Source organism: Melanotaenia boesemani, chromosome 17 (assembly GCF_017639745.1).
Source record: "Melanotaenia boesemani isolate fMelBoe1 chromosome 17, fMelBoe1.pri, whole genome shotgun sequence".
Taxonomy (NCBI): Eukaryota; Metazoa; Chordata; class Actinopteri; order Atheriniformes; family Melanotaeniidae; genus Melanotaenia; species Melanotaenia boesemani.
The window spans coordinates 31820288-31846945 of NC_055698.1; the positions used below are offsets into that span (position 1 = coordinate 31820288).

Here is a 26658-nt window from a genome sequence, read left to right on the forward strand (position 1 = left end):
CTAGGAAAAACAAAATTCAGATGTGAATGGAAACTGGTTTGTTTGAACTCTGTCTTGACTTTTCCCCTTTTTCTGCACTAGGATCAGAGTAAGTTGTTTATGTGTTGTCCTTTCCCTGTGTTCCCACTCCCCTCCAGGTTTTTGTGAACTTTGGCCTGGATATAGCTGCACAATCTGCCTGAGAGATAAACAATCTGTAAGAAAACAAAACGAGCGCACCCGCCTCATGCAGCCACGACTGGATGGTGTGTTCACTGTTATAGGAATGCAGGAAATTACTGTATTAATACGATAACAACGTCAATGATTTACCATACACAAAGACAGCAATGTCCTAATAACTCAAAATAGCTGCGTTTAAGTATTTTGACCCTGCTTGTTTATTTTAATCGGAGTAAAGATGGCAGCTATTTGAAAGTACGATGAGGTTAGCTTGATACGGTTAGCATGGCTGCTGTAAATGTGGTCAGTTTGCTTAAAGTAACTGAACTATTTTCAGAAATTACAAAAACAATGAATAATTTATCTGGTGTGTAATTTCTGGCGTTCATAAAGTTTGCCAACGTGGAAAAATAGGAAGAAGTACAAATGTGACGCTGTAAGTTACGAGGGTTCCTGAAGGCAACCAAAGAGGCTGGAACTTTGCGTAATTGTCCTCCATTGCTCCGGTTACAGCGCGGTGTTGGAGAGCGTAATATCGGCGCTTTAATCAAACAAAGTCACTCTGGTTTTTCTCCGTTTTCCTGGCCAAATTAAACGCTACCATGGCCGGCAGTTGGTGGAGCAGTGCCGCGGTGACCCACGTCCTGATGGCTCTGTTCGCCATGGGCTCCTGGATTCCCGTCAACAGCCTCTGGGTGGAACTCCCGGTGGTTGTCAACGTGCTTCCCGAAGGTCAGTGTCCATCCGGCGAAGACAACAGGCTCTGTTTGCCTGGCGGTTTGTCTGTCAGAACCACGCTCGTGTAACACAGGAAATATGTTAAATTAGATGTGACATTAGAGTCAATAAATAAAAATAGAATCACACCAATTTACTCTTTGTTCGTTTGTTTAAAGTCTGCACGTTTTGGCGAACGTACGCATCGATATCAATACATCAGTCACAGACCGATATTTGCTGGTCTGATCAGCTCAGAAGACTGAGGAAGATCATCATCCCCATCATTTCTGTAATGGAAGAAGTTCCCTTCGCTTTAATTCAGAAACAAACTAGTAGAGAGATGAGAAAATAAAAATATAGCTTATACAAAGTATAGTTGGTATTTTGGGTTTAATGTGTTGTTTACAGCCATGATCACATGATCAATAAGTTCCTGCTCCTGTTTCGTCCCAGAGGTTAGAGGGTTCTTCTTTATTTAGACCTTGTTGTTAAATAACATAAATAATATACATTTGATATTTTATTATATATATTTTTTATTGACACATTTACTTATTTCCATGTTCCATTACAACTTCCAGGTCTTAATGCATCAATAAAATCACCAAACATTTAATCACATGTTTCTGGACGTGAAAAATCCAGTTTTTCACATGGAGCTTTTATTTTAAATGTACATACGTGTAGATTTCTACATGTGTGTAGTAATCCTGGCCACCTGTAAGGATGGATGTTTAGTTGTTCTCCATTAAACGCTGACTGTTTGTCATGTCGTGTGTTTAACGGAGGTTGTATTTACTTCTTTTCCGTCCTGATCAGGACCGGATGATCTTTTACTGTCCTGACAGAACGAACCTCTGACTGGCTTTGGTGTGTGTTCATGCTTTCCTTGTTTCTCCTCCAGCGTGGAACCTCCCTGCGTACCTGTCGGTGCTCATAGCGTTCGGGAACCTGGGTCCGATCGCGGTGACGGTGACGCATCACTGTGCTCCAGGACGCTTGAACGAGCGCGTGCTCATCCACTGCATCCAGGCGCTGGCGGTGGTGGCGTCGGCGTGTCTCGCCATCTCCTGGTCACACACTGTTCGGATAGCTGGAGAGGAGAGGTCGCTTCCCTTCCTCCTCCTCACCTTTGTGTTGTCTTTTGTTTGTTGTACGTCCAGCGTCACCTTCCTGCCTTTCATGTTCCGCTACCCGCCGCAGTACATCCGCACCTTCTTCATCGGGCAGGGCTTCAGCGCCTTGTTCCCCTGCATGGTGGCGTTGGGGCAGGGCGTCAACACGCTGGAGTGTAAAACGGTGAACGGCACGTCAAAGCCGGAGTATTTAAAGGAGAACTTTCCTGCCCAGAACTTCTTCTGGTTCTTGTGTGTGATGCTGACGGTGTCGGCTCTGAGTTTCCTGGCATTGACGCAAAGACCGGCGGCGTCGCAGCAGCAGGATCCTCCGCAGGAGTCCGACGACGCCACGGCGACCAAGAACGAAGAAGAAACTCTCCGACTGTACAACGGAGGGACGCCGGTGTCCGAGGAGCAGGTGCGGGTGGAGGAAAAGCCACCGGTGTTTTGGACGTCACGGAACATTTACCTGCTGGTGCTGCTCGCCACCTCCAACGCCCTCACCAACGGAGTCCTGCCATCCGTGCAGAGCTTCGCCTGCCTGCCGTACGGCAGCATGACCTTCCACCTCTCCGTGGTCCTCGGCAACATCGCCAACCCCCTGGCTTGTTTTCTGGCCATGTTTGTCATCCTCAGGTGAGAAAACAGAAGACTATTGATCATGAAGTGGGTTTAAAGACATGTCTTCGCGTGTTGTAATCGTCCCCCTCCGTCTCCCAGGGCCTCTGCAGGTCTGGGCTTCCTGTCTTTGGCTGCAGGTGTGTTTGCTGCGTATCTCTTGGCGTTGGCGGCGCTCAGTCCCTGTCCACCGCTGCTGGGAAGCCACGCTGGCATGGCTTTAGTGGTGAGTGGTCATTATCAATATAGAAACTTTGACTTTATCAGTTAATTCAACGTTTTATGACGATTTATTTCCATGAAAATCTGGAATTTTTTAACTGCCCCTTTGAGGCCCATTTATGCTCCTTTAGGTACGTAAATAACGACGTCCGTTTCAGACGTCATGCGTCTGTACTCACACTTCCATGCGTCTTTTACGTTGCCCTGGTTTGTTAAGTCAGTTCCTCCACTAGGGGGCAGTGCTGAGTTCAGAATTTAGTAACGGTAAAGCGTTGCTATGTAGTTGTTTCCAACCGGCCAACACATCTTAAACATTTGCATATCCTTTATTTAAAAGCTTGCATAATTTCTACAGTTGTGCTCGTCATCTTTCTTTCTTTCTTTTCCTTCCTGATTCTTTTCTTCTCTGGTTTGTCTCTTTCTCTGGTCGCATGTCAGCTATTCTGCTCAGCGCTGCCTCCACAATTTCTGGTGGTATTCCTCCGTCTTCTGTGTCAGCCGTCGGACAGCTAAGCTCCCTGAAAAGAGACCAAACCGACGCAGAAGACGGATGAAACGGTCTGTCTGCTTATCCGTCTTCTGCTTTGAGCATAAATGGGCCTTTAATCTGGACTACAAATGCTCTCCGTGGGCTTCCGTAGTTAACAGTGGGATCGGCCCTCCCCCCACTCAGCCACACCCACACAAAGCACAGCAGCTAGCAGGAGGAGCTCGTTCCCAGAAAGGTGCAATGTTAGTTATCAGGAGCTGTTTTAGACTCAGAACAAGTTTCAGAATTCATTTACAGGATTTTTATACCAGTGACAGAACAACTGAGTCTTCAGCACCTCCGTGGACTTGCTGCCAAGCGGGAGAAAAAGATCAAAGTCAGTTGAGCCGACAGGAAACTCTCTCTGTTGTCTGATTACTTTGTTTATTGCAGGAGACTGTAGCTTATAATAGAGGCTGATGATGTAAACGTCAACTTTCAGAACCAAACCGAGATGTTGATGTTAAGTTTCTCTGAGTAAAGTCTCAACTTTTTCCTGGTTAAACTGGTGTAGACGTCGGCCAGTTCGCCAGAAAGCCGCAGACATTCTGAGACTCCTGAACAGAACCAGGGAAAGCCCGACTTTATTCATGTTATTTACAAGCTTTTTTTTAGCCATTTATAGATATAGTGCAATGATCCTCTGTTTTTAAAATATCCTTCCACAAACGCCTCCCAAAACAGCATCCACAACCTCAGATTCCTCCACTCTGTCCTTGTTGTAAACTCAAATGGAGATAATGAGGGTTAGTTGTGGATAAATACGAAGAGCAGTGGTTGTGCCGTTAGTCCATGAATCTCTGCTTGTTGGAGCAGGTAAAATACTCGCATGCAAACCAATAAACTCCGTAGAAAACCCTCCACATCCGCTCAGATTCATGACTAAACTTTGCTGTGGTATCAGAAACCGTGACGTCTTTGTCTCTGATCTGTCTGCCTGTTGCGCCCCCTGCAGGTCGTCTCCTGGATCTTCTTCACCGGGCTTTTCTCCTACCTGAAGGTGGTGATCGGGACTTTGCTTCACGAGGCCGGCCATGCCGCCTTGCTGTGGTGCGGCATCTCCATCCAGGCCGGCTCTCTCATCGGAGCCCTCGCCATGTTCCCTCTGGTGAACGTCTACGACGTGTTCACCAGATCCCAGGACTGCGTGGATAACTGCAGCTAGCAGAAGTAACTCACTTTCCTTCCTCGTGGGAAATCTGCAGCTTCTCTGAAGAGTGCCGGAGTCTCACTGGACCACTTTTCTAAAGGATGGTCTCACCGATGAGAAAGGCCTCTGAGCCTGTGAATATTTAAACATTCCCAGACAACGGGCGCATGGCCGCCCTGCTCTTTGTATACAACAGGTACACGTAAGTGCTTTACATGTTTACAGGAACAAATATCTGATGATGCAGTTTCCTTTACTTTTTTGGATCAGGGACACAAAACGCCAAGTATTTCTTCACAAGTTGCTTCTGGATCCGTTTAATGGGAAAGCGACCGCAGAGCTGAGGGTGTAAAGTGCACAAAAGCAGCAGCATTCCTGGATTTCAGCCTTCAGCTGTGAACTTTATGATGAATTTCACACTTTTTAGTTTCATTCTGACCATTTTGTGGGATTTTTATTCACTTAAAATACACATGAATGTTTTTTCCTTCAGGGAGCAGCGTATCCTTCAGCTGTGATGCTGTCGCTGGTCACATTTGGAGTCTGAGGGCTTTTCTGGTTATCACAAAGGCTTTTCTTTGACATCTTTATTAGTCGACCTGTAGTTGAACTGTTCCAGATACAGTCACAAAACTTTATGAGTGTGTCGCTAATATCAAGCCGAAGAGATGGGTGTGGTGTGAGGACTTGAAGAGGTCATTGATCAAGGTGGAGCTGAGATAGGGACATAAGTTTTGTAACTTGTATTTCCAGACCAGCCCCACCCCCGCCAAAAAGCTCTAGGGTATTCATCGAAACCTCCTACTTTTGGGGCATTTATTCTCCCTCTGGAACTTTTTAAGTCCCTGGTTCCTTCAGTTAAATCAAAGGGGACCAAAGAAAGAAGCAGAAAGGTTCTACTTTAGATATTTATTGGTGATTTCACTCTGTTAGGAAGCTTCTTCTGGTCTGACAGCTGGATTTTCATACAGTAACCTCTCTGTAAACCTTTAACTCATGCAGCGTCTCAGCGTTTAGTTCCTGCTGCTGTTTATGTGGCTTAGATCAGGTTTTGAGTTGAGGTGAATTTCTACCTCCACCGACCAAAAATTACCCAGAGCGTCTGTCCACAGGGACTTTTTCCCCCCAAAGACTTCCCTCAGATTGCAGATTTCAGCATTTCCTTTCCAGGCTTAGAAGCACCATGTAGACGAGTCTCTGCTGACGGGAGCAGGTCTGAATCGGAAATCTTTCACATCTTTAAAGATGAGATATCTGCCCCTGAAATCTGTCCGCCTCACCACAACCGTGTAGTTCCTGGTCCATGTGGTGGAAATACAGGGGTCAGATAAGAGCTGAGAACTGGAGCTACATTCGTACGAAGAGGTTTCTTTAAAATGAGGGAAAAAATCAACATTAAAGAATGTGGCCAGATTATTAAGTTATCATCTCTGCCTGCTTTTTATCTCTGAGCAGCTCAATTTACGGCTGGATTAGTTCAGTTGCTAAATGAAAGCTTGGTTCCCATGGTAACACAATGCACAGCCTGCACGTTTCATCAGGTTTGGCTTTTAACGTAGTTGTTAAGCTGAGAATCTAAAAGATGTTAATTTAATAAAACTGCAGCTGGTTTGTTGGTACTGACGGTGCTGCTGCAGCAGAGAATCGAGCTGATGTTGATGTCGCCTTGAGGATCTGGTCCTCTATTCATTGTAAAATTAATTATTCGTCAAGAATTGTGATGATTTTAAGGACTGATTCGTGTTTTATTGTATTTTATTTATAACGATTGTAATCGAACAACAAATGAGAAATGAATGATGGAAATTAAAAGAGATTCCTGAAACTTGTTTTTTTTTCTACATTGTGAAATTTCCTTCAGTGAAGAGGAAAAGTTCCAGGTTGTTAAAAAAGATGAAACCAAAATAAATCATTTAGAGCTTCCGCCGTCTTTAATGTACCTAAAACCTGAACAATCCAGTTAAAAACACGCAGATCTGTTAGAAGAAAAGCCTACGATGAGCCGGCTGTGGGGGACTTTTTGAAGCAGATTTTGATTTAACCCGAACATTCAGATTTCCAGGATCAGGGAATATCGGGAATATTTTTCCATGCAAATTCCAAACAGATTTTCTTTTGGATTTGGGCTCAGATTTGTGCTGTAAAATTAACACATTAATGAAAAGAGAAAGATGTTTTTAACACACACACATTATTATTTAGCCATGTTAAAAATCAGAATTTGCCATTAATTCATTTTTTTAATTAATTTGGAGATTTAGTTTCATCAAAGTCCGTCTGTGTCGATGCATGCATTTGTTCAGGCTGCAATTTCTGGTTCAACACCTAGCTGGTGGCACTGCAAGCTAGGTGTTTACGTTTTTAAATGTGATTTAATATCCTGTGATTAATCATATGTAAATATATAAACATACATTAATTTATATATAAACACATGCATTAATGTAGTTTTAAAATTTTATTTAGGCATTATTTATATACTTGAACAGTTTAATATTTTTGCTATAGGTTTATTAATTTCGTATATACTTAATGTATTCTATATTTTATTATTATACATTATATTTCTAGTTATTTGTATCAATGCTATTTTTTTTACTAGTTTTATTTCTTATTTACATATTTAATCTATTTTACATATGTACACATCTTTATTTTTACACCTTTAGACGTGCGTTCCAGCTTCTAGATCAGGGGTAGCCAACGTCGGTCCTCGAGGGCACCAATCCAGCAGGTTTTCCAGATTTCCGTGCTTCAACACACCTGACTTAATCTAACAAGTCATTGTGGAGATCCTTATAGGCTGTTGGATCCATTTAATTTGAGTCAGGTGTGCTGGAGCAGGGAAATCTGGAAAACCTGCTGGATTGGTGCCCTCGAGGACCGACGTGTACATTTCCACATGTGTGCAGTAATCCTGACCACCTGAACTGACTCATCTCATCATACAAACTGAAGTCACAAGTTCTCCCTGTTCTTGTATTTTCTCTTGTACCCCTGGAGCGTCTCCAAGTACCCTGATGGGTTCATTTACCCCCATTTGGGAACACTGTCCTAACTGTATTAAAGATGCAAGTTACCCATAGAAAAGCAGCACAGTGCAGTAAAACCCTGGACACCACATGCAGTTACATGCCCTTATCAAACAATAACTAACGTATGTGGGGTAAGTAATAAGTAATACTCTGCTGCCATGACTTATTTACAGTTCTCTGATGTTGGGTGACAAAAATGTGCGAAAGACAGGACAGGGCTGATTTATTTGAAATGTAAGTTTATAATGTGACATTTGGGTAAATATGTCAGCGATAAACATCTCTAACACAATGAGTTCTTGTTGCTCTGCAGCTCCACTGTGTAAACTCTCATTTTCACCTCTGCTCCCATGATCCCCTTAAGAAGAATTACTGAATTCTGCAGATTCTTAAATGCATCTCACTGGTCCGAAGGAAAGAAAGCAGCAGCTGCAAACCAATACTCGTCACCGGTCATCCTGAAAGTCCACATGGAGGAGTTTAGGGTCAAGTGATCAGTTAATGCATGATAGCTGGCTACAGACTCTCACACCCACTTGTCTCAAGCAGGGTTTAAACCCCTGGCACCCTTACAGAGCAGGACTTTGGCTTCGTTCTCTCTGCAGAAAACTTCAAGCTTTCCAGCAAACAGCAGGTGAGTATCTGCAGTAACGCATGCTGTCATCATTTGTGCACAAAAAAGTTATGCAGACTAAAAGTTGAATCAGTTTTAAAATTTTATTCAGAAGATATTTAGAAAGTTGACAGTTCAGGAGCTTTAATTCACATTTAAATGAGATTATTTAAAAACCTGTGCTTTTCTTCCTTTTATAGTTTTTCCTCTGAATTTATGACCGTTGTGTTCTCCATTCGTTGATTCATGGCAACTCCTCAGTATGAAGTATCTCTTTAAATAAACAATGCACTGGTCATTGTTTTCTCAGCTTGTAGTGGTGAAGCTGTAGGTGGTCGTGTTGCTTTTATTGAATGTTCAAAGCCTGAAACGACCAGCGCATGAGAGGATCAGCATCTTTTTAGCTGCATGGTGTAAAAGGAGTAAACATTAACTCTGTGTGGGAGGATGTTAACTGCATCTTCACCAAGTGTTGGCAGAGATGCTTCCTCATGGTAACACATTAAACTCAAGGTTGGCTTTTATTTTATTTGTTTTGATTTTACATTATTTCTGCAGAAATGGTGCAAAATGTTAAACTTGCAATTAAATACCATTCACACAAACAGTTAAAAAAGCTGTTACACAGTTTAAAATGTAACTAAAACCAGGATTCAATTATTTCCAAATTTCATCAACTCATATTTTATTCCCAGTAGAAGTTAAACAACATATCAGATTATGAAACTGAGACATTTCCCCAGGTGATGGAAAATGGGAACTGATAGTGAATCTGATGCAGCAACATGTTCAGCGTGGTGTAAAAAGCAGTTCCAGGGAGATGTTCAGCACGGTGTAAAAAGCAGTTCCAGGGAGATGTTCAGCACGGTGTAAAAAGCAGTTCCAGGGAGATGTTCAGCACGGTGTAAAAAGCAGTTCCAGGGAGATGTTCAGCACGGTGTAAAAAGCAGTTCCAGGGAGATGTTCAGCACGGTGTAAAAAGCAGTTCCAGGGTGATGTTCAGCACGGTGTAAAAAGTAGTTCCAGGGTGATGTTCAGCATGGTGTAAAAAGTAGTTCCAGGGTGATGTTCAGCACAGTGTAAAAAGCAGTTCCAGGGAGATGTTCAGCACGGTGTAAAAAGCAGTTCCAGGGAGATGTTCAGCACGGTGTAAAAAGCAGTTCCAGGGTGATGTTCAGCACGGTGTAAAAAGTAGTTCCAGGGTGATGTTCAGCATGGTGTAAAAAGTAGTTCCAGGGTGATGTTCAGCATGGTGTAAAAAGTAGTTCCAGGGTGATGTTCAGCACGGTGTAAAAAGTAGTTCCAGGGTGACGTTCGGCATGGTGTAAAAAGTAGTTCCAGGGTGACGTTCGGCATGGTGTAAAAAGTAGTTCCAGGGTGACGTTCGGCATGGTGTAAAAAGTAGTTCCAGGGTGATGTTCGGCATGGTGTAAAAAGTAGTTCCAGGGTGATGTTCGGCACGGTGTAAAAAGTAGTTCCAGGGTGATGTTCAGCATGGTGTAAAAAGTAGTTCCAGGGTGACGTTCGGCACGGTGTAAAAAGTAGTTCCAGGGTGATGTTCGGCATGGTGTAAAAAGTAGTTCCAGGGTGACGTTCGGCATGGTGTAAAAAGTAGTTCCAGGGTGACGTTCAGCATGGTGTAAAAAGTAGTTCCAGGGTGATGTTCAGCATGGTGTAAAAAGTAGTTCCAGGGTGATGTTCAGCATGATGTAAAAAGTAGTTCCAGGGTGGTGTTCAGCATGGTGTAGCATCTCTTCTTCTAACATGTCTGGAAATGTCTGGGAAGTGAGGAGACCAGTTGCTGGAGTTTTAGGTGAGGAATGTTGTCCCATTCTGGTCTGATGCAGGATTCTAGCTGCTCTACAATCCTGGACCTTTGTGAACTGGTTTCCTGCTTCCATGATGGCAGGCAGGCCAGTTCAGCAGTCCGACTCTTCTCCTGTGAAGCCATGCTGCTGTGATCGATGCAGGATGTGGTTGAGAATGGATACCACCCAAGGACCCACTGAAGCAGGGGAGAAACCACAGGTGCGAGCCTGCCCCTGTGGAAATAAAATTTCTAGCTGGGATACTCACCTGCAGTTTGTGATGTGTCTCGGTCTGAAATATGCCCAAGCTGCGCTTGAGTCTTCGGAGGTGTGCTCCCACTGTAGCCGGTTCTCCCTCAAGTTGCTCCGTCACCATCTGGCGCGTCAAGCGAACATGTCTGGCGGCAACCCAATGATGGTTTCTGCGGCTGTTAGTCAAGAACCTGTGAACCAGACGGTCTCACTGGTCCCAGATGCCGAACCTGGAACAAGCTGGGGCGAAATTCTCGATGCTGTTGATCCGTTCCCACTGGTCTCAGCCGACCACGGCCTCACAGCCGGTTCGTTGGATTATCCTATGGCAGGAGAGGACGAAGTCTCGGATGTAAGTTCGGAACTTCTCATCTCTGATGAAGAAGAGGACGAATATCCGTCATTGAGACCGCCTGGTCTGGCTGCAAAGCCCCAAGGTGTCGACGAAGGAGCCTCATCTTCACCCGCCCTGGAATCGGACCTGCAGGACGTGTGCAAACGCGGCCGCAGCAAAGCTCGACATCCAGTGGCCCAAAGTTCAAGCTGAGGCCAGCCGGTCCCGTTATGACGGGAAGAAGCTGCCAAAAGCAAAGAGAACGGGGAAGCAGCTTTTACCGTTTTTCACCCGAGTTATTGGAGGAGTTTTCCGTCCCCTCCGTTTGCGGAACAAACCCTACAGGGAGAAACACCCACTGAGTGGGAGCTCTGTACTCGACTGCGAGGGAATGGAAAAGTGCGGCCTTCGCCAGATGCCCCCAGTCGAGTCTGCAGTGGCAGCGCACCTTCACCCAAAGACGTCTATGTTGGTGGGATCCAGCGCGGACCGCTTTCAGTCCAACCTGATGGAGAAATCCTACAAGGTAGCTGCGCTGACGGTCCGCGCACTCAATGCCTCATCCCTGCTTATGGCGTATCAGGCGGAGCTGGAGGAGGAGATGACCGCCGCTCCCGACTCTGAGCTGTGGGAGGAAGTGTGTGTTATTACTGATCACTGCCTTCACCTCTACAAGGTAGCGGTCCAGGCATTGGGCAGAGCTATGGGGCTTATGGTACTGCAGGAGAGAGCACGCTGGCTGAACCTCACCACACTCTCGACCAAGGAGAAGGAGGACGTCCTCGATACTCCCATAACCCCAGAGGGATTGTTTAGTGCAGCCGTCTCCACCATGCAAAAGAGGTGCGAGGACAAGAAACAGGACGACGTCCACCCCCAATCTTCAAAATCCCCAAGCTGACGAAGACGCAGCCTGTTGCCCAGACACCTTCACGAGGCCCTGCCAACAAGGGCCAGTGGCAGAAGAGGTCTGAAGGCTCGCGCCCCGATCAGCCGCCGCCTACCTCCACTCAGACTGTTCGGAGGAGGAAACGGTTGACCTGATAGTCGGGAGGGAAGGAGAGCTCGTGTTGGATCCGCTCTCCCCATCACCTCAGTTCCTGGGCAGAAGTTTGGCGCATGGACAACAGGATGTTCGAGCCTGCACACGCGCCTCGAAACGATGCAGAGACTGGTTTCAACAGGGGGAGATCCTTTGGCAGTCCCCAGCCTTGTCTCACAAGCACTTTTGTTCAAAAAACATTAAAAGTTTGCAAACTGTCGCATCCAGGCATTGTGCTGAGAGCGCAGTTGGATATGTTGCAAAACATAAAAATATCAACACAATGGGAACTGGTCTCGCATTTCCCGAGCGGAGTGGGACCTCGTCCTAATATAAACAATTCTGTGGAGGATCAATTACCTCGCGCATGCGCAGTACAGAGTGTTTTGTCCGGCTGCTCGGTGCCACAAGAGGGCGATCTGACCCCACAAATCGCGGACTGGCCTGTTAGCCCCCTGTCACTGAGAGTGGAGCGGTGGAAAGGCTGCACAGACTCAAGATGGATTCTGAGCACAATAAGCAGAGGATACAGGCTACAATCCGCCGTATCCCCCCCGGTTTTTCAGTAGTGATCGAATCACAAGCCAAGGAGCAAGCGGCTGGCTTCCTTCAGGAGGAAATTTTCTCTCTGTTGGATAAAGGAGCGATATGTGTAATTTCCCATGTACACAGTCAGAGTGGGTTTTACTCAAGATATTTCCTCGTGCCAAAGAAAGGCAATCGCGGGATGTGGGCAATTTTGGATCTGCGGGTCTTAAACAAGCATCTCAGGAAGTACAAATTCAGGATGCTGACGCACACTGCTCTGGTGCTTTTCCTTCGCCTGAGCGATTGGTTCACTTCAATCGATGTGAAGGACGCATATTTTTACATCCCCATATATCCGCCGCACAGGAAGTACCTGTCTCCAAGCCCTTGGCCCCATCGTGGGACCTCCCGTTGGTGCTGGATGCTCTTGCGGATCCTCCTTTTAAACCGCTGGATCAGGTGGATCTGAAGGTGGCAACCTTTAAGACAGTGCTGCTGTTGGCCCTTGCTTCAGCCAAGCGTGTGGGGGAGATACATGCTCTCTCAGTACACCCAACATGTACAAAGTTCTCTGTGGGTGGGGAAAGGATGAGCTTGCTCCCTTAACCCGCTTTCTTGCCTAAAGTGTTGGGGCCATGTTCCCCAATTGATTTGGTATCCTTCAGTCTCCCACCTTTCCTGTCGGAGGAGCAGCAGCGGTTGCATATGCTTTGCCCAGTCAGAGCTCTGCGTGTTTTTATGGATAGAACTAAAACTATCAGGAAAAGTGACCAACTTTTTGTGTGATGGGCTAAAGCCCATTTGGGATAGCCAGTGTCAAAACAGCGGCTGTCTCACTGGATTGTGGACGAGGTCCACAATCAAGGTCCACGGAGGGCCTGCGTGCCCACTCTGCCAGGGGCCTCACTACCTCCTGGGCCCTGTTTAGGGGAGTATCCATTCAGGAAATTTGTGCCGCAGCTAGCTGGGCCTCCCCCCACACTTTTACTCGCTTTTACACGCTTGACGTCACTGTGCCACCACTGGCCCATTCGGTGCTCAGTCTGGCTCCTTCTGCACAAGGTTGTGGGTGACAGGTTCTACAAATTCGACAGTACGTTATCCATTGCCTTCTGCTCATGCAATCCGGGAGTCAGTATTTTTCCCATAGTGAGACACGAAACGCATGCTATGAAAGAGAACTTTAGGTTACTTGCGTAACCCTGGTTCTCTGAGTAGCATGAGTGAGTGTCTCACCAGGCCACCCTCCTTGCTCTTTCGAAGAGGTGAGCGTTTTTCAAATGACCTGCTTGTAAAGTGCCAGCTCCTTATATAGGGGAAGGGTCTCCGCCCTTCCTGGCACTGACAGACGTGCTCCAGCCAGTCCAGTTTTTTCACTTTATAGTGGTCTATATGAATGAAAACATAGCAGTGAATCTTATTTTGGAGCATCCTGAATTCTACACAGTTGAGATGATAAATTCAGTCAAACTTTGATTTGCTTAACCAGTTGGAACTGGATCCTACCTGTTAATGTTGTATGTGTTTAATCATTAGCCTCTCCATTTTGTCTTGTTACAGCAAACACTCCTCCATCATGTCTCTGCTCACCCACCTGTTGGCCTGCCTGTTCGGTATCGGCTCCTGGGTCTCCATCAACGGTCTGTGGGTGGAGCTGCCTCTTATCGTCCCTCAGATCCCGGAGGGCTGGTACCTGCCCTCGTACCTCTCAGTCCTCATTCAGATGGCAAACATCGGGCCCCTCTCCATCACTCTGATGCATCGCTTCCGGCCGGGTGCCTTGAACGAGACGGCCGTCATATATGTGATCGTGGGCCTGGGCACCTTGGCCAGTTTCCTGCTGGGTTTCTTATGGAAGGAGACTGTGGTGGTTGCAGGAGCTCCTCGGAGCGTGGCTCTTTTTGTTTTGACTTTCTTCCTCGCTGCTGTTGACTGCACCTCCTCCGTTACCTTCCTGCCCTTCATGATGCGCTTCAAGCCTCAGTATCTGACCACCTACTTCATCGGGGAGGGTGTGAGTGGTCTGCTCCCGGCTCTGGTGGCTCTAACTCAGGGCGTCGGGGTTGTTCACTGCATGAATGGCACACAGTCTCTGAACACCTCCAACAGTACGCCAGTCTACGAGCTTCTGGCCAATTATCAGCCTGCAAACTTCTCAGCTGAGGTCTTCTTCTTCTTCCTCAGTGCCATGATGCTTGTCTGCCTGGCGGCTTTCCTGCTGCTGAACTACCACCCTGCCGTGGCCCGGGAGCACCCCAACGGCAGATACACCAACGGGGTGAAAAACAAAGTTCAGAAAAGCAGGAAGTGGGCCGAGCAGAGACCCATGATGGACCCCTACAGACCTGCGAACCAGAACCGTAGAAGCAGCTTCGGCACCGGCTCCTACAGCTGGATGCAGGTGATTTACATCTTCGTGATTCTGGCCTGGGTGAACGCTCTGACCAACACGGTGCTTCCCTCGGTGCAGTCCTACTCCTGCCTGCCGTACGGAAACAATGCCTATCACTTATCTGCCACCTTGGCTGCGGTGTCCAACCCGCTGGCGTGCTTCATCGCCATGTTTGCCCAAATCAGGTCAGTGTGCGTTGGACGCTGACAGAAATACACGAACCAAGCTGCCCTGTGTTCAAATATCATTTCATCAAAGATAATAACATTAAGCTCCTCTTTCTAACATGGAAAAAAACACAATATAAAATGTCAATATTAACTCTTTAAGAAAAAGATATTTAAAAAGGAAAAAAAATTTCATGGTGTTTGGTAGAAAAACTTTGGAAAAAAGTGTAATTTTTTTATTTCGTAAAAATATTTGCTCATCTTGATTCGTGGAAAGGTTAGTAGAAACAACAGGATGGAAAAGTGACTGGTTCTAAACAGAAACTGCTGGAGGAACATGCTGAAGCTAATCTGGTTAATTTTCAACAGAGTTGGTAACATGATTGGGAATAAAAAGAGCACCTTAGAGAGGCAGAGTATCTCAGAAGTAGAGATGGGTAGATATTCAATATTTTCTAGATGGAAAAATTTTGCAATTGTAAAATGGTAAAGACTGAAGATCCCACCATCTACAGAGTATAATATCAAAAGATTTAGGGAATCAGAAAGAACAAGACCAAAGGTCAAAACTATTTGCTTGTGATCTTCGTGCTCTCACGCAGCACTGTATTAAAAAATAAAGAAAAGCTGCTGATGTATTTACATTATCTTACAACCACTTCCAAAGAGGATGAAACACTGTGTAAAATGTAAATAAAAAGACAATGCCAATAGAACAAAAACAGCATATCGGATGTTGAAACTGAGACATTTTACAAATTTAAGGAAAATATGAGCTGATTGTGAATCTAGTGGCAGCAACATGTCTGTAAAAAGTTGGAACAGGAGCAACAAAAGGCTGGAATACGGTGGCTGGAAAGTGCAACACAAACGTACATTGAGTGAAACACTTTTACAATCTTCGATGCAAACTACATTTTTGCAGTGGCCTCTGTGATCGCGGCTATGTGAGGGTCACTTTATGTTAGAAGAGTCCAAGGGGTGACAGAGGTCACCATTTCTGACAGCTTTACTGTACCTGCATTATAATGAACTCACACTTCAATAAAAGACGTACATCCAGAGAAATGTACGCAATCGGCCCCCTGTGGTCACACATTCTGAAACCAGAAACACCTGAAGGAGCATTTGACAACTACCAGGTTACCTGGCAACAGGTCAGTAACATGACTGGGTATAAAAGGAGCATTTCAGAGAGGCAGAGTCTCTCAGATGGAAAGATGGACAGAGGATCACCAATCTGAGACAAACTGGATCTAAAACTGTGGAACAATTTCAGAAAAATGTTCCTGAGACTCTGAAGATCCACCATCTACAGTGTAGAACATCATCAGAAGATTCAGAGAATCAGGGGGAATCTCTGTGTGCATGGCAAAAAAAAACAAAGCTGGATGCTGGTGATCTGGGGGAAAAACTGAGTTTTAAATTGTGGAACAAAGATCATACAATGCAAAGATTAACATCAGCAAATCAGAGGAATCTCTGTGTGCAGAGGAATAATCTCTGGGTTAATGAGATTTATTAACCATTGCATTTTGCTTTTATTTACATGTCAAACAACCTCAGCCTTTTTTTCTCATTGGGCTTGAATGTTCTAGAAATCTGAAAACTTAAACCTAAAATAGAACCAAAATATAATTTAGGCTGAACAGCTGCAGTAGAGGGACGTTTCATTACCCAAATCAGATTTAGTTTTACTTTTTAAATGAAGGAGTTTAGTGTTCGAATAAATCTATAAATTAAAATAGAAAGTTTCAAATCCTTTTTTCATCTCATAGCTTGATGTAATATCGTCTTAAAAAGGGAAGCAAAAGTCCATCTCAGCCACAGAAACTGGAAAAGTAAAGTTCACCTTCTTGTTTTGGATAAAATGCAACTCCTGCGTAAATTATGGATACAAACTAAATGTAGAGATTTACCAGTGATTAACTAATTATTTAATCCATCAGATGTAAAATATCTGCATGTTTTCCAGGGTGCAGTCACATGTTTTAAACAGTTTGGACAGGTGTGTGTTTACTACATGCGTGTCTTCAGGGTTTCAGCTGTATTTTGGCTTCAGAATGCGTCACGTTTTCAGTGGGTGAAAGGTCCAGACTGCCGGCTGTTTGGCTGTTTTAATATGTGAAGAATGTAGTTTGCGTCGACTAAATGAACAAAACATTCACTGATAATCTGAACAGCAGCTTAGCACAAAGCTGCATGCACTGTTTTAATGTGTTAACGGAGCTGGAAGTGAACTGAAAACAAACTGGATGGTTCCTCTCCTGCCTGGAGGACACAGCATCCATCACTCCCAAACAGAACTCCAGCTTCTGATTGGTCAGGCAACAGTTTTCATTTCATCTCAGTCCATAAAGTTTCTGAATGTTTTCTCTCCGTCCATCTCCTCTGCTGGTTTTAACTCCATGTGTGGATGTGCTGATGCTTTTGGGACTTTTCACAGACATTGTCTGATTTTAGCCACCGGAGCGTCTGAACATCACAAGATCCAGTATGGATTTTCAATCTCATCTTTCGTCCTGAGATTTCTCTGATTCTTTGAAACCTTTAACCCCACACGAAGAGAAAAACTCTGATGAAATATTTCCTCATATCCGACCCGATTTATTGATGAAGCACATTAAAAACAAATACATTAGAGTGCTGTCGATCTAACATCTAATCCCCAGTAACTGGAGTCGTGTTCATGTTTTTGTTGTCAAGATTTCTTTTCTCCAGCTTCTCTGTTGTTTTACAGGTACTCCCGATGATTGTTAGCTCAGTTTTTCTTGCAGATGTTGCAGGTGGTTTTGTTTCCTTGGAGGTGCAACAGCTCGTTGTCTGGCTTTTCCTTCTTAGACTGAACAGCTGATACAGTTACTTTCTATCTGGAGGATCCTTGTCTGTCTTTCTGCTCTTCACTCTCTCCTTTCTTTTGTCCCCACCCCTCGTGTCAGGTCAGCATTAAGATGTAAATTTAGCAAAAGACTAAATTAAAAATAAAGAATAATTCTTAATCATCAGGAGGGTCTTATATCCATAAAGCTCCTCTCGTTTGGTGCAGCACACCATCCAAACCATCATTCTGCTGCTACCATGCTGGACAGGACAAGTAAAAAGAAAGAAAGAAAGAAAAATGCATTGCAAAAAAGTGCAGTACAATCATAAAATATAGAGCAAATGACAAAAGATAAAATCCATTCATTTGTTTTCTAGACCAGTGATTCCCAACCTGGGGTCCCCCAAAGAGCACAGGGGGTCCGTGAGGCTTTGAACATTAGAGCCATTGTGATTAATGTCCACAAATTGTCCCTATTTTAAGGAAAAAAGTAAGGCTGTATGTTGTTCATTTATCAAAGGACAGGACTCAACCAGAATATATTATTTCCACCTACGTAATATTTCTCTTCTCCGTCCTTCCCTCACTTCCCAAACTACTGCCATTCTTGTTCACAGCCTGATCACATCCCGCATTGACTACTGCAATTCACTTCTTTTTGGCCTCCCCAATAAGTCCCTCCAGAAGCTGCAGCTCCTCCAAAACTCTGCCGCACGTGTTATCACTCGGACCCCCATTGCTCATCATATCACTCCCATCTTGCAACAACTCCACTGGCTCCCCATCAAACAAAGGATCATCTACAAAATACTGATCATCACTTTTAAGGCACTCCATAACATGGCTCCATCTTACATCTCTGATCTCCTTCATCCACACACCCCTTCCCGCACACTGCGTTCCTCCCATACCCATCAGCTTTCCGTTCCCCCGGCACGTCTGGCAACAATGGGGAGCAGGGCGTTTAGTCGCTCGGCTCCTCATCTCTGGAATTCCCTCCCTCCTGATCTCCGTACAGTGGACTCCTTCCTTCTCTTCAAATCCAGACTCAAAACTCATCTGTTCAGACAGTCTTATCCCCCCTAAGTCCATATACATCTTTCCACAGTGTTTCCTTCCTCTATCACTTATTCTGTTTTGTGCTTTTAATGTTTTGTTTACTTTTAGTGTCTTATGTTTGTACAGTGTCCTTGGGTGCTTTGATAAGGCGCTTTTTTTAAAATAAAATGTATTATTATTATTATTATTATTATTATTTATGGTATCTCACTCTTGAAAACCTAAAACCAGCATGATTCCAGCACAGGGTAGAGCAGGGGGTCCATGTCAATTTAGTATATGCATGAAGGGAGACCTCGAGGAAGAAAGGTTGGGAACCCCTGGTCTAGATCACTTCTCCAATTCAAGTGTCCCAGTCCCAGCATTTAGCAGGTGAGAGGCAGGTATACCTGGACAGGTCACCAGTCCATCGCACGGACATCAGAGACACAAACTCACACCTAGGAAGAATTTACAGTGACCAGTTAACTTCATGTCTTTGGACGGTGGGAGGAAGCCGGAGACCCTGAAGAGAACCCACGCATACACAGGGAGAACACGTAAACTCCACACAGAAAGTAAGCTGTAAAAAAAAACACGTCCAGAAAAGGTAACAGTCAGTAGAAAGCACACAGCACTCTAACCCTCGGTTCCTTTCTTTTAGTCTGATTTAATGTAATTAATCATTTTATTTTATTTGTTTTTCTTTAAATGTTAGAATTTTTTCCCTAAAATGTCATGCTTACAGCTGTATGTCTTGTTTCTACTCAGTTAATCAGTAACATCATGAATTTTCTTCTGTCTGAAGGTTGATATATTCCTCAGCTCCAGTATTTCCACATTTCCAGAAACATGAACTTCTTGTACTGTTGTATTTGATGTAAAATTGCCTAAACTGAACAGAAACTGGACCTCCACAGATCCCTGGTGTTCATGGGTGCTCTCACAGTGATGGGCAGTGGCGTTGGAGCTTACATAATGAGCATGGCTGTCCTGAGTCCATGTCCACTGCTGGTGAACGAGGCCTCGGGTGCTGCTATCATAGTGAGTCCATTCTCAGACTTCATTCACTCTCTCCTCCTTTTTTCATGTTGTGAATGCTTCTGTCCAGTGTTCACCTCCCTCTGCTCTATAGGTGTTGGCCTGGGTGGTCTTCATCCTCTCTCTCTCCTACGTGAAGGTGATCATTGGGCTGATCCTGCGAGACGAAGGCCACAGCGCCCTCGTGTGGTGTGGAGCTGTTGTGCAGTTGGGCTCCCTGCTGGGAGCCGTGACCATGTTTCCTCTGGTCAGTGTGTACGGTTACTTCTCCTCAGGAGACCCGTGCAACACGAAATGTCCCTGAATGAACAAAGAGCTCAACAAGAGAGGAGTCTCCACATCTTTCAGCCTTATTTATGGACATTTATCAGCCGAGTAATTTCAAGCTGTCTGACCTTGTCTGCAGGGAAACTGCTGGGACTTAGAAATGTAGTCTTGAATTTGTGAATTATTTCTGGGAATTAATAAGGTAGGCCTAAATTAGTAAAGTAATCCTAGGAATTAGTAAAGTAGTCCCGAAAATTAGTTAAGTAATCCCAGGAATTAGTAAAGTAGTCCTGAATTAGTAAAGTAATCCTGGGAATTAGTAAGGTGGCCCTAAGTTAGTAAAATAATCCTAAGAATTTGTAAATTAGTCCTGGGAATTAGTAAAGTAATCCCAGGAATTAGAAAAGTAGTCCTGGGAATTAGTAAAATAGGCCTAGGAATTAGTTAAGTAACCCTAGGAATTAAAAAAGTAGTCCTGGGAATTAGTAAAGTCCATCAATCCATCCATTTTCTTCCGCTTATCCGGAGTTGGGTCGCGGGGGCAGCTGCCTAAGCAATGAAACCCAGACTTCCCTCTCTCCGGCCTCATTCACCAGCTCATCCGGAGGGATCCCGAGGCATTGCCAGGCCAGCCAAGAGATGTAGTCCATCCAGCGTGTCCTGGGTCTTCCCTGGGACCTCTTTCCGGTGGGACGTGCCCGGAACACCTCATCAGGGAGGCGTCCAGGAGGCATCCTAACCAGATGCCCGAGCCACCTCATCCGGCTCCTCTCGATGTGGAGGAGCAGCAGCTCTACTCTGAGCCCCTCGCGGATCACCGAGCTTCTCACCCTATCTCTAAGGGAGAGCCCGGCCACCCTGCGTAGAAAACTCATTTCGGCCGCTTGTATTTGCGATGTTGTTCTTTCTGTCATTACCCACAGCTCGTGACCATAGGTGAGGGTAGGAATGTAGATCAACCGGTAAATTGAGAGCTTTGCCTTTTGGTTTAGCTCCTTCTTCACCATGACAGATCGATGCAGAGTCCACATCACTGCAGACGCCACACCGATCCGCCTGTCGATCTCCCGCTCCATCCTTCTCTCACTCCCCGAGATATGTGAACTCCTCCACTTGCAGCAGGACCCTATTGCAGACCCGGAGAGAGCACTCCACCCTTTTCCGGCTGAGGACCATGGTCTCAGACTTGGAGGTGCTGCACACTTGGCTGCGAATCGCTCCAGTAAGAGCTAAAGATCACAGTCCGACGAAGCCAACAGAGCCACATCATCTGCAAAGAGATCCAATCCTGAGGCCACCGAACCGTATCCCCTCAACACCTCAGCTGCACCTAGAAATTCTGTCCATAAAAGTTATGAACAGAATTGGTGACAAAGGGCAGCCTTGGCGGAGTCCAGCCCGCACTGGAAATGATTCTGATTTACTGCCGGCAATGCGGCCCAAGCTCTGACACCAGTCGTACAGGGACCGGACAGCTCGTACAAGCGGGTCCAGCACTCCATACTCCCGGAGCACCCCCGACAAGAGTCCCCCTGGGACACGGTTGAATGCCTTCTCCAAGTCCACAAAGCACATGTAGATTGGTTGGGCAAACTCCCATGCCCCCCCAAAGACACTGAAGAGGATGTAGAGCTGGTCCACTGTTCCACGACCGGGACGAAAACCACACTGCTCCTCCTCAATCCGAGGTTTGACTATCCAACAGACCCTCCTCGCCAGCACCCCTGAATAGACCTTACCAGGGAGGCTGAGGAGTGTGATCCCCCCGTAGTTGGAGCACACCCTCCGGTCCCCCTTTTTGAAGAGGGGGACCACCACCCCTTACGGCCACAGCTGCGGCTGGCCGCCTCGACAATAGAGACACGGAACACAGCCCATTTGGACACAATGTCCCCCGCCTCGCCCGGAACATGGTTGAAGCTCTGCCAGAGATGGGATTTGAAACTCTTTCTGACAGGGGACTCTGCCAGACGTTCCCAGCAGACCCTCACAACACACTTGGGTCTGCCAGGCCTGACCGGCCGTGTGTCGAGGTGAGTCCAACTATATCTAGCCAGAACCGTTCAACCTCGCGCACCAGCTCAGGCTCCTTACCCGCCAGAGAGGTGACATTCCACGTCCCTAGAGCTAGTTTTTGCAGCCGAGGATCAGACCGCCAGGGTCCCTGCCTCTGGCAGCCGACCAGCTCACATTGCACCCGACCCCTATTGTCCCTCCTGCAGGTGGTGAGCCCACGGGAGGGGAGGCCCACATCACTATTTTGGGCTGAGCCCAACCGGGCCCAGTGGGCAAAGGCCTGGCCACTAAGCGCTCGTCTCCGTGCCCCACCTCCAGGCCTGGCTCCAGAGGGGGTCTCGGTGACCCACATTCGGGCAAGGGATAACTTGGTCCTTGCTTTCTCCTCATCATAGGGGTGATTTGAGCTGCACTTCGAATTAGTAAAGTAATCCTGGGAATTAGTAAAGTAGTCCTGAATTAGTAAAGTAATCCTAGGAATTAGTAAAGTAATCCTAATAATTAGTAAAGTAGTCCTTGGAATTAGTAAAGTAGTCCTGAATTAGTAAAGTAATCCTATGAATTAGTAAAGTGATTCTGATAATTAGTAAAGTAGTCCTGAATTAGTAAAGTGATCCTGATAATTAGTAAAGTAGTCCTGAATTAGCAAAAGTAATCCTAGGAATTTGAAAAGTAGTCCTTGGAAATAGTCAAGTAATCCTGAATTAGTAAAGTAATCCTAGGAATGAGTAAAGTAATCCTGATAATTAGTATTGTAGTCCTGAATTAGCAAAAGTAATCCTAGGAATGAGTAAACTAATCCTAGGAATGAGGAAAGTAATTCTAGGAATTAGAAAAGTAGTCCTGAATTAGTGAAGTAGGCCTAAGAATTAGTTAAGTAATCCTAGGAATTAGAGAAAGAATCCTGATAATTAGTAAAGTAGTCCCGAATTAGCAAAAATAATCCGAGGAATGTGTAAAGTAATTCTAGAAATGAGTAAAATAGTCCCAGGAATGAGTAATCTAATCCTAGGAATGAGTAAAGTATTCCTAGGAATGGGTAAAGTAATCCTAGGAATGAGTAAAGTAATCCTAGGAATGTGTAAAGTAGACCTAGGAATGAGAAAAGTAGTCCTAGGAATGAGTAATCTAATCCTAGGAATGAGTAAAGTAATCATAGTAATGAGTAAAGTAGTTGCACCCGACCCCTATGGCCCCTCCTGCAAGTGGTGAGTCCACAGGAGGGGAGGCCCACGTCACCATTTCGGGCTGAGCCCGACCGGGCCCCATGAGCAAAGGCCCGGCCACCAAGCGCTCGCCTCCGTGCCCCACCTCCAGGCCTGGCTCCAGAGGGGGGCCCCGGTGACCCAAGTCCGGGCAAGGGAAAACTCGGTCCTTGCTTTCTCCTCATCATTGGGGTGATTTGAGCCGCACTTCAAATTAGTAGAATAATCCTGGGAATTAGTAAGGTAGGCCTAAATTAGTAAAGTAATCCTAGGAATTAGTAAAGTAATCCTAGGAATGAGTTAATTAATACTAGGAATTAGAGAAGTAGTCCTGAATTAGTGTAGTAGGCCTAAAAAATAGTTAAGTAATACTAGGAATTAGAAAAGTAATCCTGATAATTAGTAAAGTAGTCCTGGATTAGCTAAAGTAATCCTAGGAATGAGTAGAATAATCCTAGAAATGTGTAAATTAATTCTAGAAATGAGGAAAGTACTTCTAGGAATTAGTAAAGTAGTCCTAGGAATGAGTAATCTAATCCTAGGAATGAGTAAGGTAGTCCTAGGAATGAGTAAGGTAGTCCTAGGAATTAGTAAAGTAATCCTAGGAATGTGTAAAGTAGTTCTAGGAATGAGTAAAGTAATTCTAGGAATGAGTAAAGTAATCCTAGGAATGAGTAAAGTAGTCCTAGTAATGAGTAAAGTAGTCCTAGTAATGAGTAATCTAATCCTAGGAATGAGTAGTAAAGTAATCCTAGGAAAGAGTGAAGTAGTCCTAGGAATGAGTAAAGTAGTCTCCGGTAAGGAACTGTGCTACAGTACAGCAGGTGTCTAGGTGTTTAATAGAGGTGTTAAGCAGGTAAACGTCTGTCCCACAGTGATGAGACAGACGTCTTTGTTACCAGCAGCGTCTCTCCTGGTTTATGTGGAGAAATTAGCAGAAGCTCTAAAGCGGACAGAGCTGTTCTCGTGGTTTTCTACATTCCCATATAACTGTGTTTGGTTTGAATGCCGACACTTGGTGGAGTCTTTTAGCTGAGTTTCTCCCCATCATGTTAGCATTGCTACTTTCTGGTGTCTGCAAACATTTTAGTGTAGGAACTCATGCAGCCTCCTCCACAGGGAGGTCTGTGATGAAGAGGTTAATTAACAGAACATTTCTGCAGCTGTTAAGCATAGAAGTGGATGCATCAAAGTTTAGTCTTGTGTTGCAGTCAGTGACTGAATAAGACTGGATTTTACAGCTAAATAAATCCAGAGTGGTTTTGGAAAGACAAGCATCTTACTGACCACTTACTTGGCCTAAATTTTAACTTCTGTCTCTTTTTATGTTGTTTGTTTTAAATAGTTTATTTAAACTCTTCACAGTAACAGATCGTGTGTTTTTGAACACACCAGGGAAGATTTTAGATGTTTTCCTCCAGATCCTCATCAACCTATGATAAAGACCTGAAAACTAATTTTATCTGTCAGCTCGAAGGTCCAAAGTGTTTCTGTTTATAGGAAACAGTGCGTTCAGTTTGTAGAAACTCTTTTACTGAATTATTTTCTATACACTGTAATGATGTCATTGTTTTTAATGAGAATTATTTGGATCATGTTGTGTGTTATATTATAAATATCTAGAATTGTATCGCCATAAAGATAAAATTCAGACATCAATGAAGCAACAAAAATCTTCTTTATGCTTTTGTTTCTGAACTAATGTACATTTATGGTATTTAAAACACAAACAATATTTTCATAGCTGGTGTTCGACAAAACTACATTACACCAAAAAAATCTCTAAATTTATGTAATTTCTTCAATGCAAAATGAAGCTTCTTAAACATACATTTGTTTTAATCTGATTACACAACAGCATGTGAGCAACATTTTCTACAAGCTCTACAACCTTAAATGATGCACAGCGTTTATTTCAGACTGTATGCAGTGAAGGAAGGAAGGAAGGATAGATAGATAGATAGATAGATAGATAGATAGATAGATAGATAGATAGATAGATAGATAGATAGATACACAGATAGATACACAGATAGATACACAGATAGATAGACTGGTGTCTAAGTAGAGCTGACTTATTGATCAGATTGATGGAGAGGTTTCCTGGCTGACCAGTGTGTGCTGGAGATGATGGTCCATGATGGAAACCAGTTAGTTCAGCACCTCCTCTCCAGCACAGTTCCAGCCTTCTTTCTAAGGTTGTTCAGTCTGCTGGTGTTGCTGCTTCGATGCTGAGGATTAATTTTATTATAGAACAACAACTATGTTCGCAATTAACACAAAAGACTCATAAATATCAAAGCTGAATATTTTTGGAAGTTGGAGTGGGGCTTTTTTAGTTTTAGTATCTTAGGAGGATATCTGTGTGTGCAGGTGACTATTACTGTGTATAATTATTAGGCAACTTAACAAAAACCAAATATATACCCATTTCACTTATTTATTTTCACCAGGGAAACCAATATAACAACTCAAAATTTACAAATATACATTTCTGGCATTCAAAAACAAAACAAAAACAAATCAGTGACCAATATAACCACCTTTCTTTGCGAGGACACTCAAAAGCCTGCCATCCATAGATTCTGTCAGGGTCTTGATCTGTTCACGATCAACATTGCATGCAGCAGCAACCACAGCCTCCCAGACACTGTTCAGAGAGGTGTACTGTTTTCCCTCCCTGTAGATCTTACATTTGATGAGGGACCACAGGTTCTCTATGGGGTTAAGATCAGGTGAACAAGGAGGCCATGTCATCATTTTTTCTTCTTTTAGACCTTTTCTGGCCAGCCATGCAGTGGAGTACTTGGATGCGTGTGATGGAGCATTGTCCTGCATGAAAATCGTGTTTTTCTTGAACGATGCTGACTTCTTCCTGTACCACTGCTTGAAGAAGGTGTCTTCCAGAAACTGGCAGTAGGACTGGGAGTTGAGCTTGACTCCATCCTCAACCCGAAACGGTCCCACAAGCTCATCTTTGATGATACCAGCCCATACCAGTATCCCACCTCCACCTTGCTGGCGTCTGAGTCGGAGTGGAGCTCTCTGCCCTGTACTGATCCAGCCACGGGCCCATCCATCTGGCCCATCAAGACTCACTCTCATTTCATCAGTCCATAAAACCTTAGAAAAATCAGTCTTATGATATTTCTTGGCCCAGTCTTGACGTTTTATCTTGTGTGTCTTGTTCAGTGGTGGTCGTTTTTCAGCCTTCCTTATCTTGGCCATGTCCCTGAGTATTGCACACCTTGTGCTTCTTGGCACTCCAGTGATGTTGCAGCTCTGAAATCTGGCAAAACTGGTGGCCAATGGCATCTTGGCAGCTTCACGCTTGATTTTCCTCAGTTCATGGGCAGTTATTTTGCGCCTTGTTTTTTCAACACACTTCTTGTGACCCTGTTGACTATTTTGAATGAAACGCTTGATTGTTCGGTGATCACGCCTCAAAAGCTTGACAATTTTAAGAGTGCTGCATCCCTCTGCAAGACATCTCACTATTTTTGACTTTTCAGAGTCCGTCAAATCTCTCTTCTGACCCATTTTGCCAAAGGAATGGAAGTTGCCTAATAATCATGCACAT

At 44.7% G+C, this 26658-nt stretch overlaps 2 protein-coding genes and 1 long non-coding RNA gene across 4 annotated transcripts; 2 read left to right on the forward strand and 1 right to left on the reverse strand.

The window, feature by feature from the left end:
• The first annotated feature begins 51 nt into the window (after window positions 1-51).
• On the forward strand, window positions 52-5885 carry slc52a2 (solute carrier family 52 member 2). The gene is made up of 4 exons (XM_042012571.1): window positions 52-894; window positions 1787-2636; window positions 2721-2844; window positions 4325-5885. The coding sequence occupies exons 1-4, from the start codon at window positions 765-767 to the stop codon at window positions 4532-4534; spliced, it is 1314 nt and encodes a 437-aa protein (XP_041868505.1). The 5' UTR covers window positions 52-764; the 3' UTR covers window positions 4535-5885.
• Window positions 5886-7448: 1563 nt separating this feature from the next.
• Window positions 7449-20401, forward strand: si:ch73-196l6.5 (riboflavin transporter 2). 2 transcript variants are annotated; one of them, XM_042012569.1, is made up of 4 exons: window positions 7449-8188; window positions 13692-14708; window positions 19470-19593; window positions 19685-20401. In XM_042012569.1, exons 2-4 carry the CDS (start codon window positions 13708-13710, stop codon window positions 19892-19894), a joined length of 1335 nt encoding a protein of 444 aa, XP_041868503.1. In that variant the 5' UTR covers window positions 7449-8188; window positions 13692-13707; the 3' UTR covers window positions 19895-20401. The 2 variants fall into 2 exon arrangements, with proteins under 2 accessions (XP_041868503.1, XP_041868502.1); XM_042012568.1 differs by lacking the exon at window positions 7449-8188 and having other exon boundaries at window positions 13597-14708.
• On the reverse strand, window positions 12074-25896 carry LOC121657192. The gene is made up of 5 exons (XR_006013527.1): window positions 25885-25896; window positions 21355-21360; window positions 20887-20890; window positions 13295-13299; window positions 12074-12136 (listed from the first exon to the last, which is right to left on the reverse strand). It is a non-coding gene; the product is annotated as an uncharacterized LOC121657192 (long non-coding RNA).
• Between the last annotated feature and the right edge of the window lie 762 nt (window positions 25897-26658).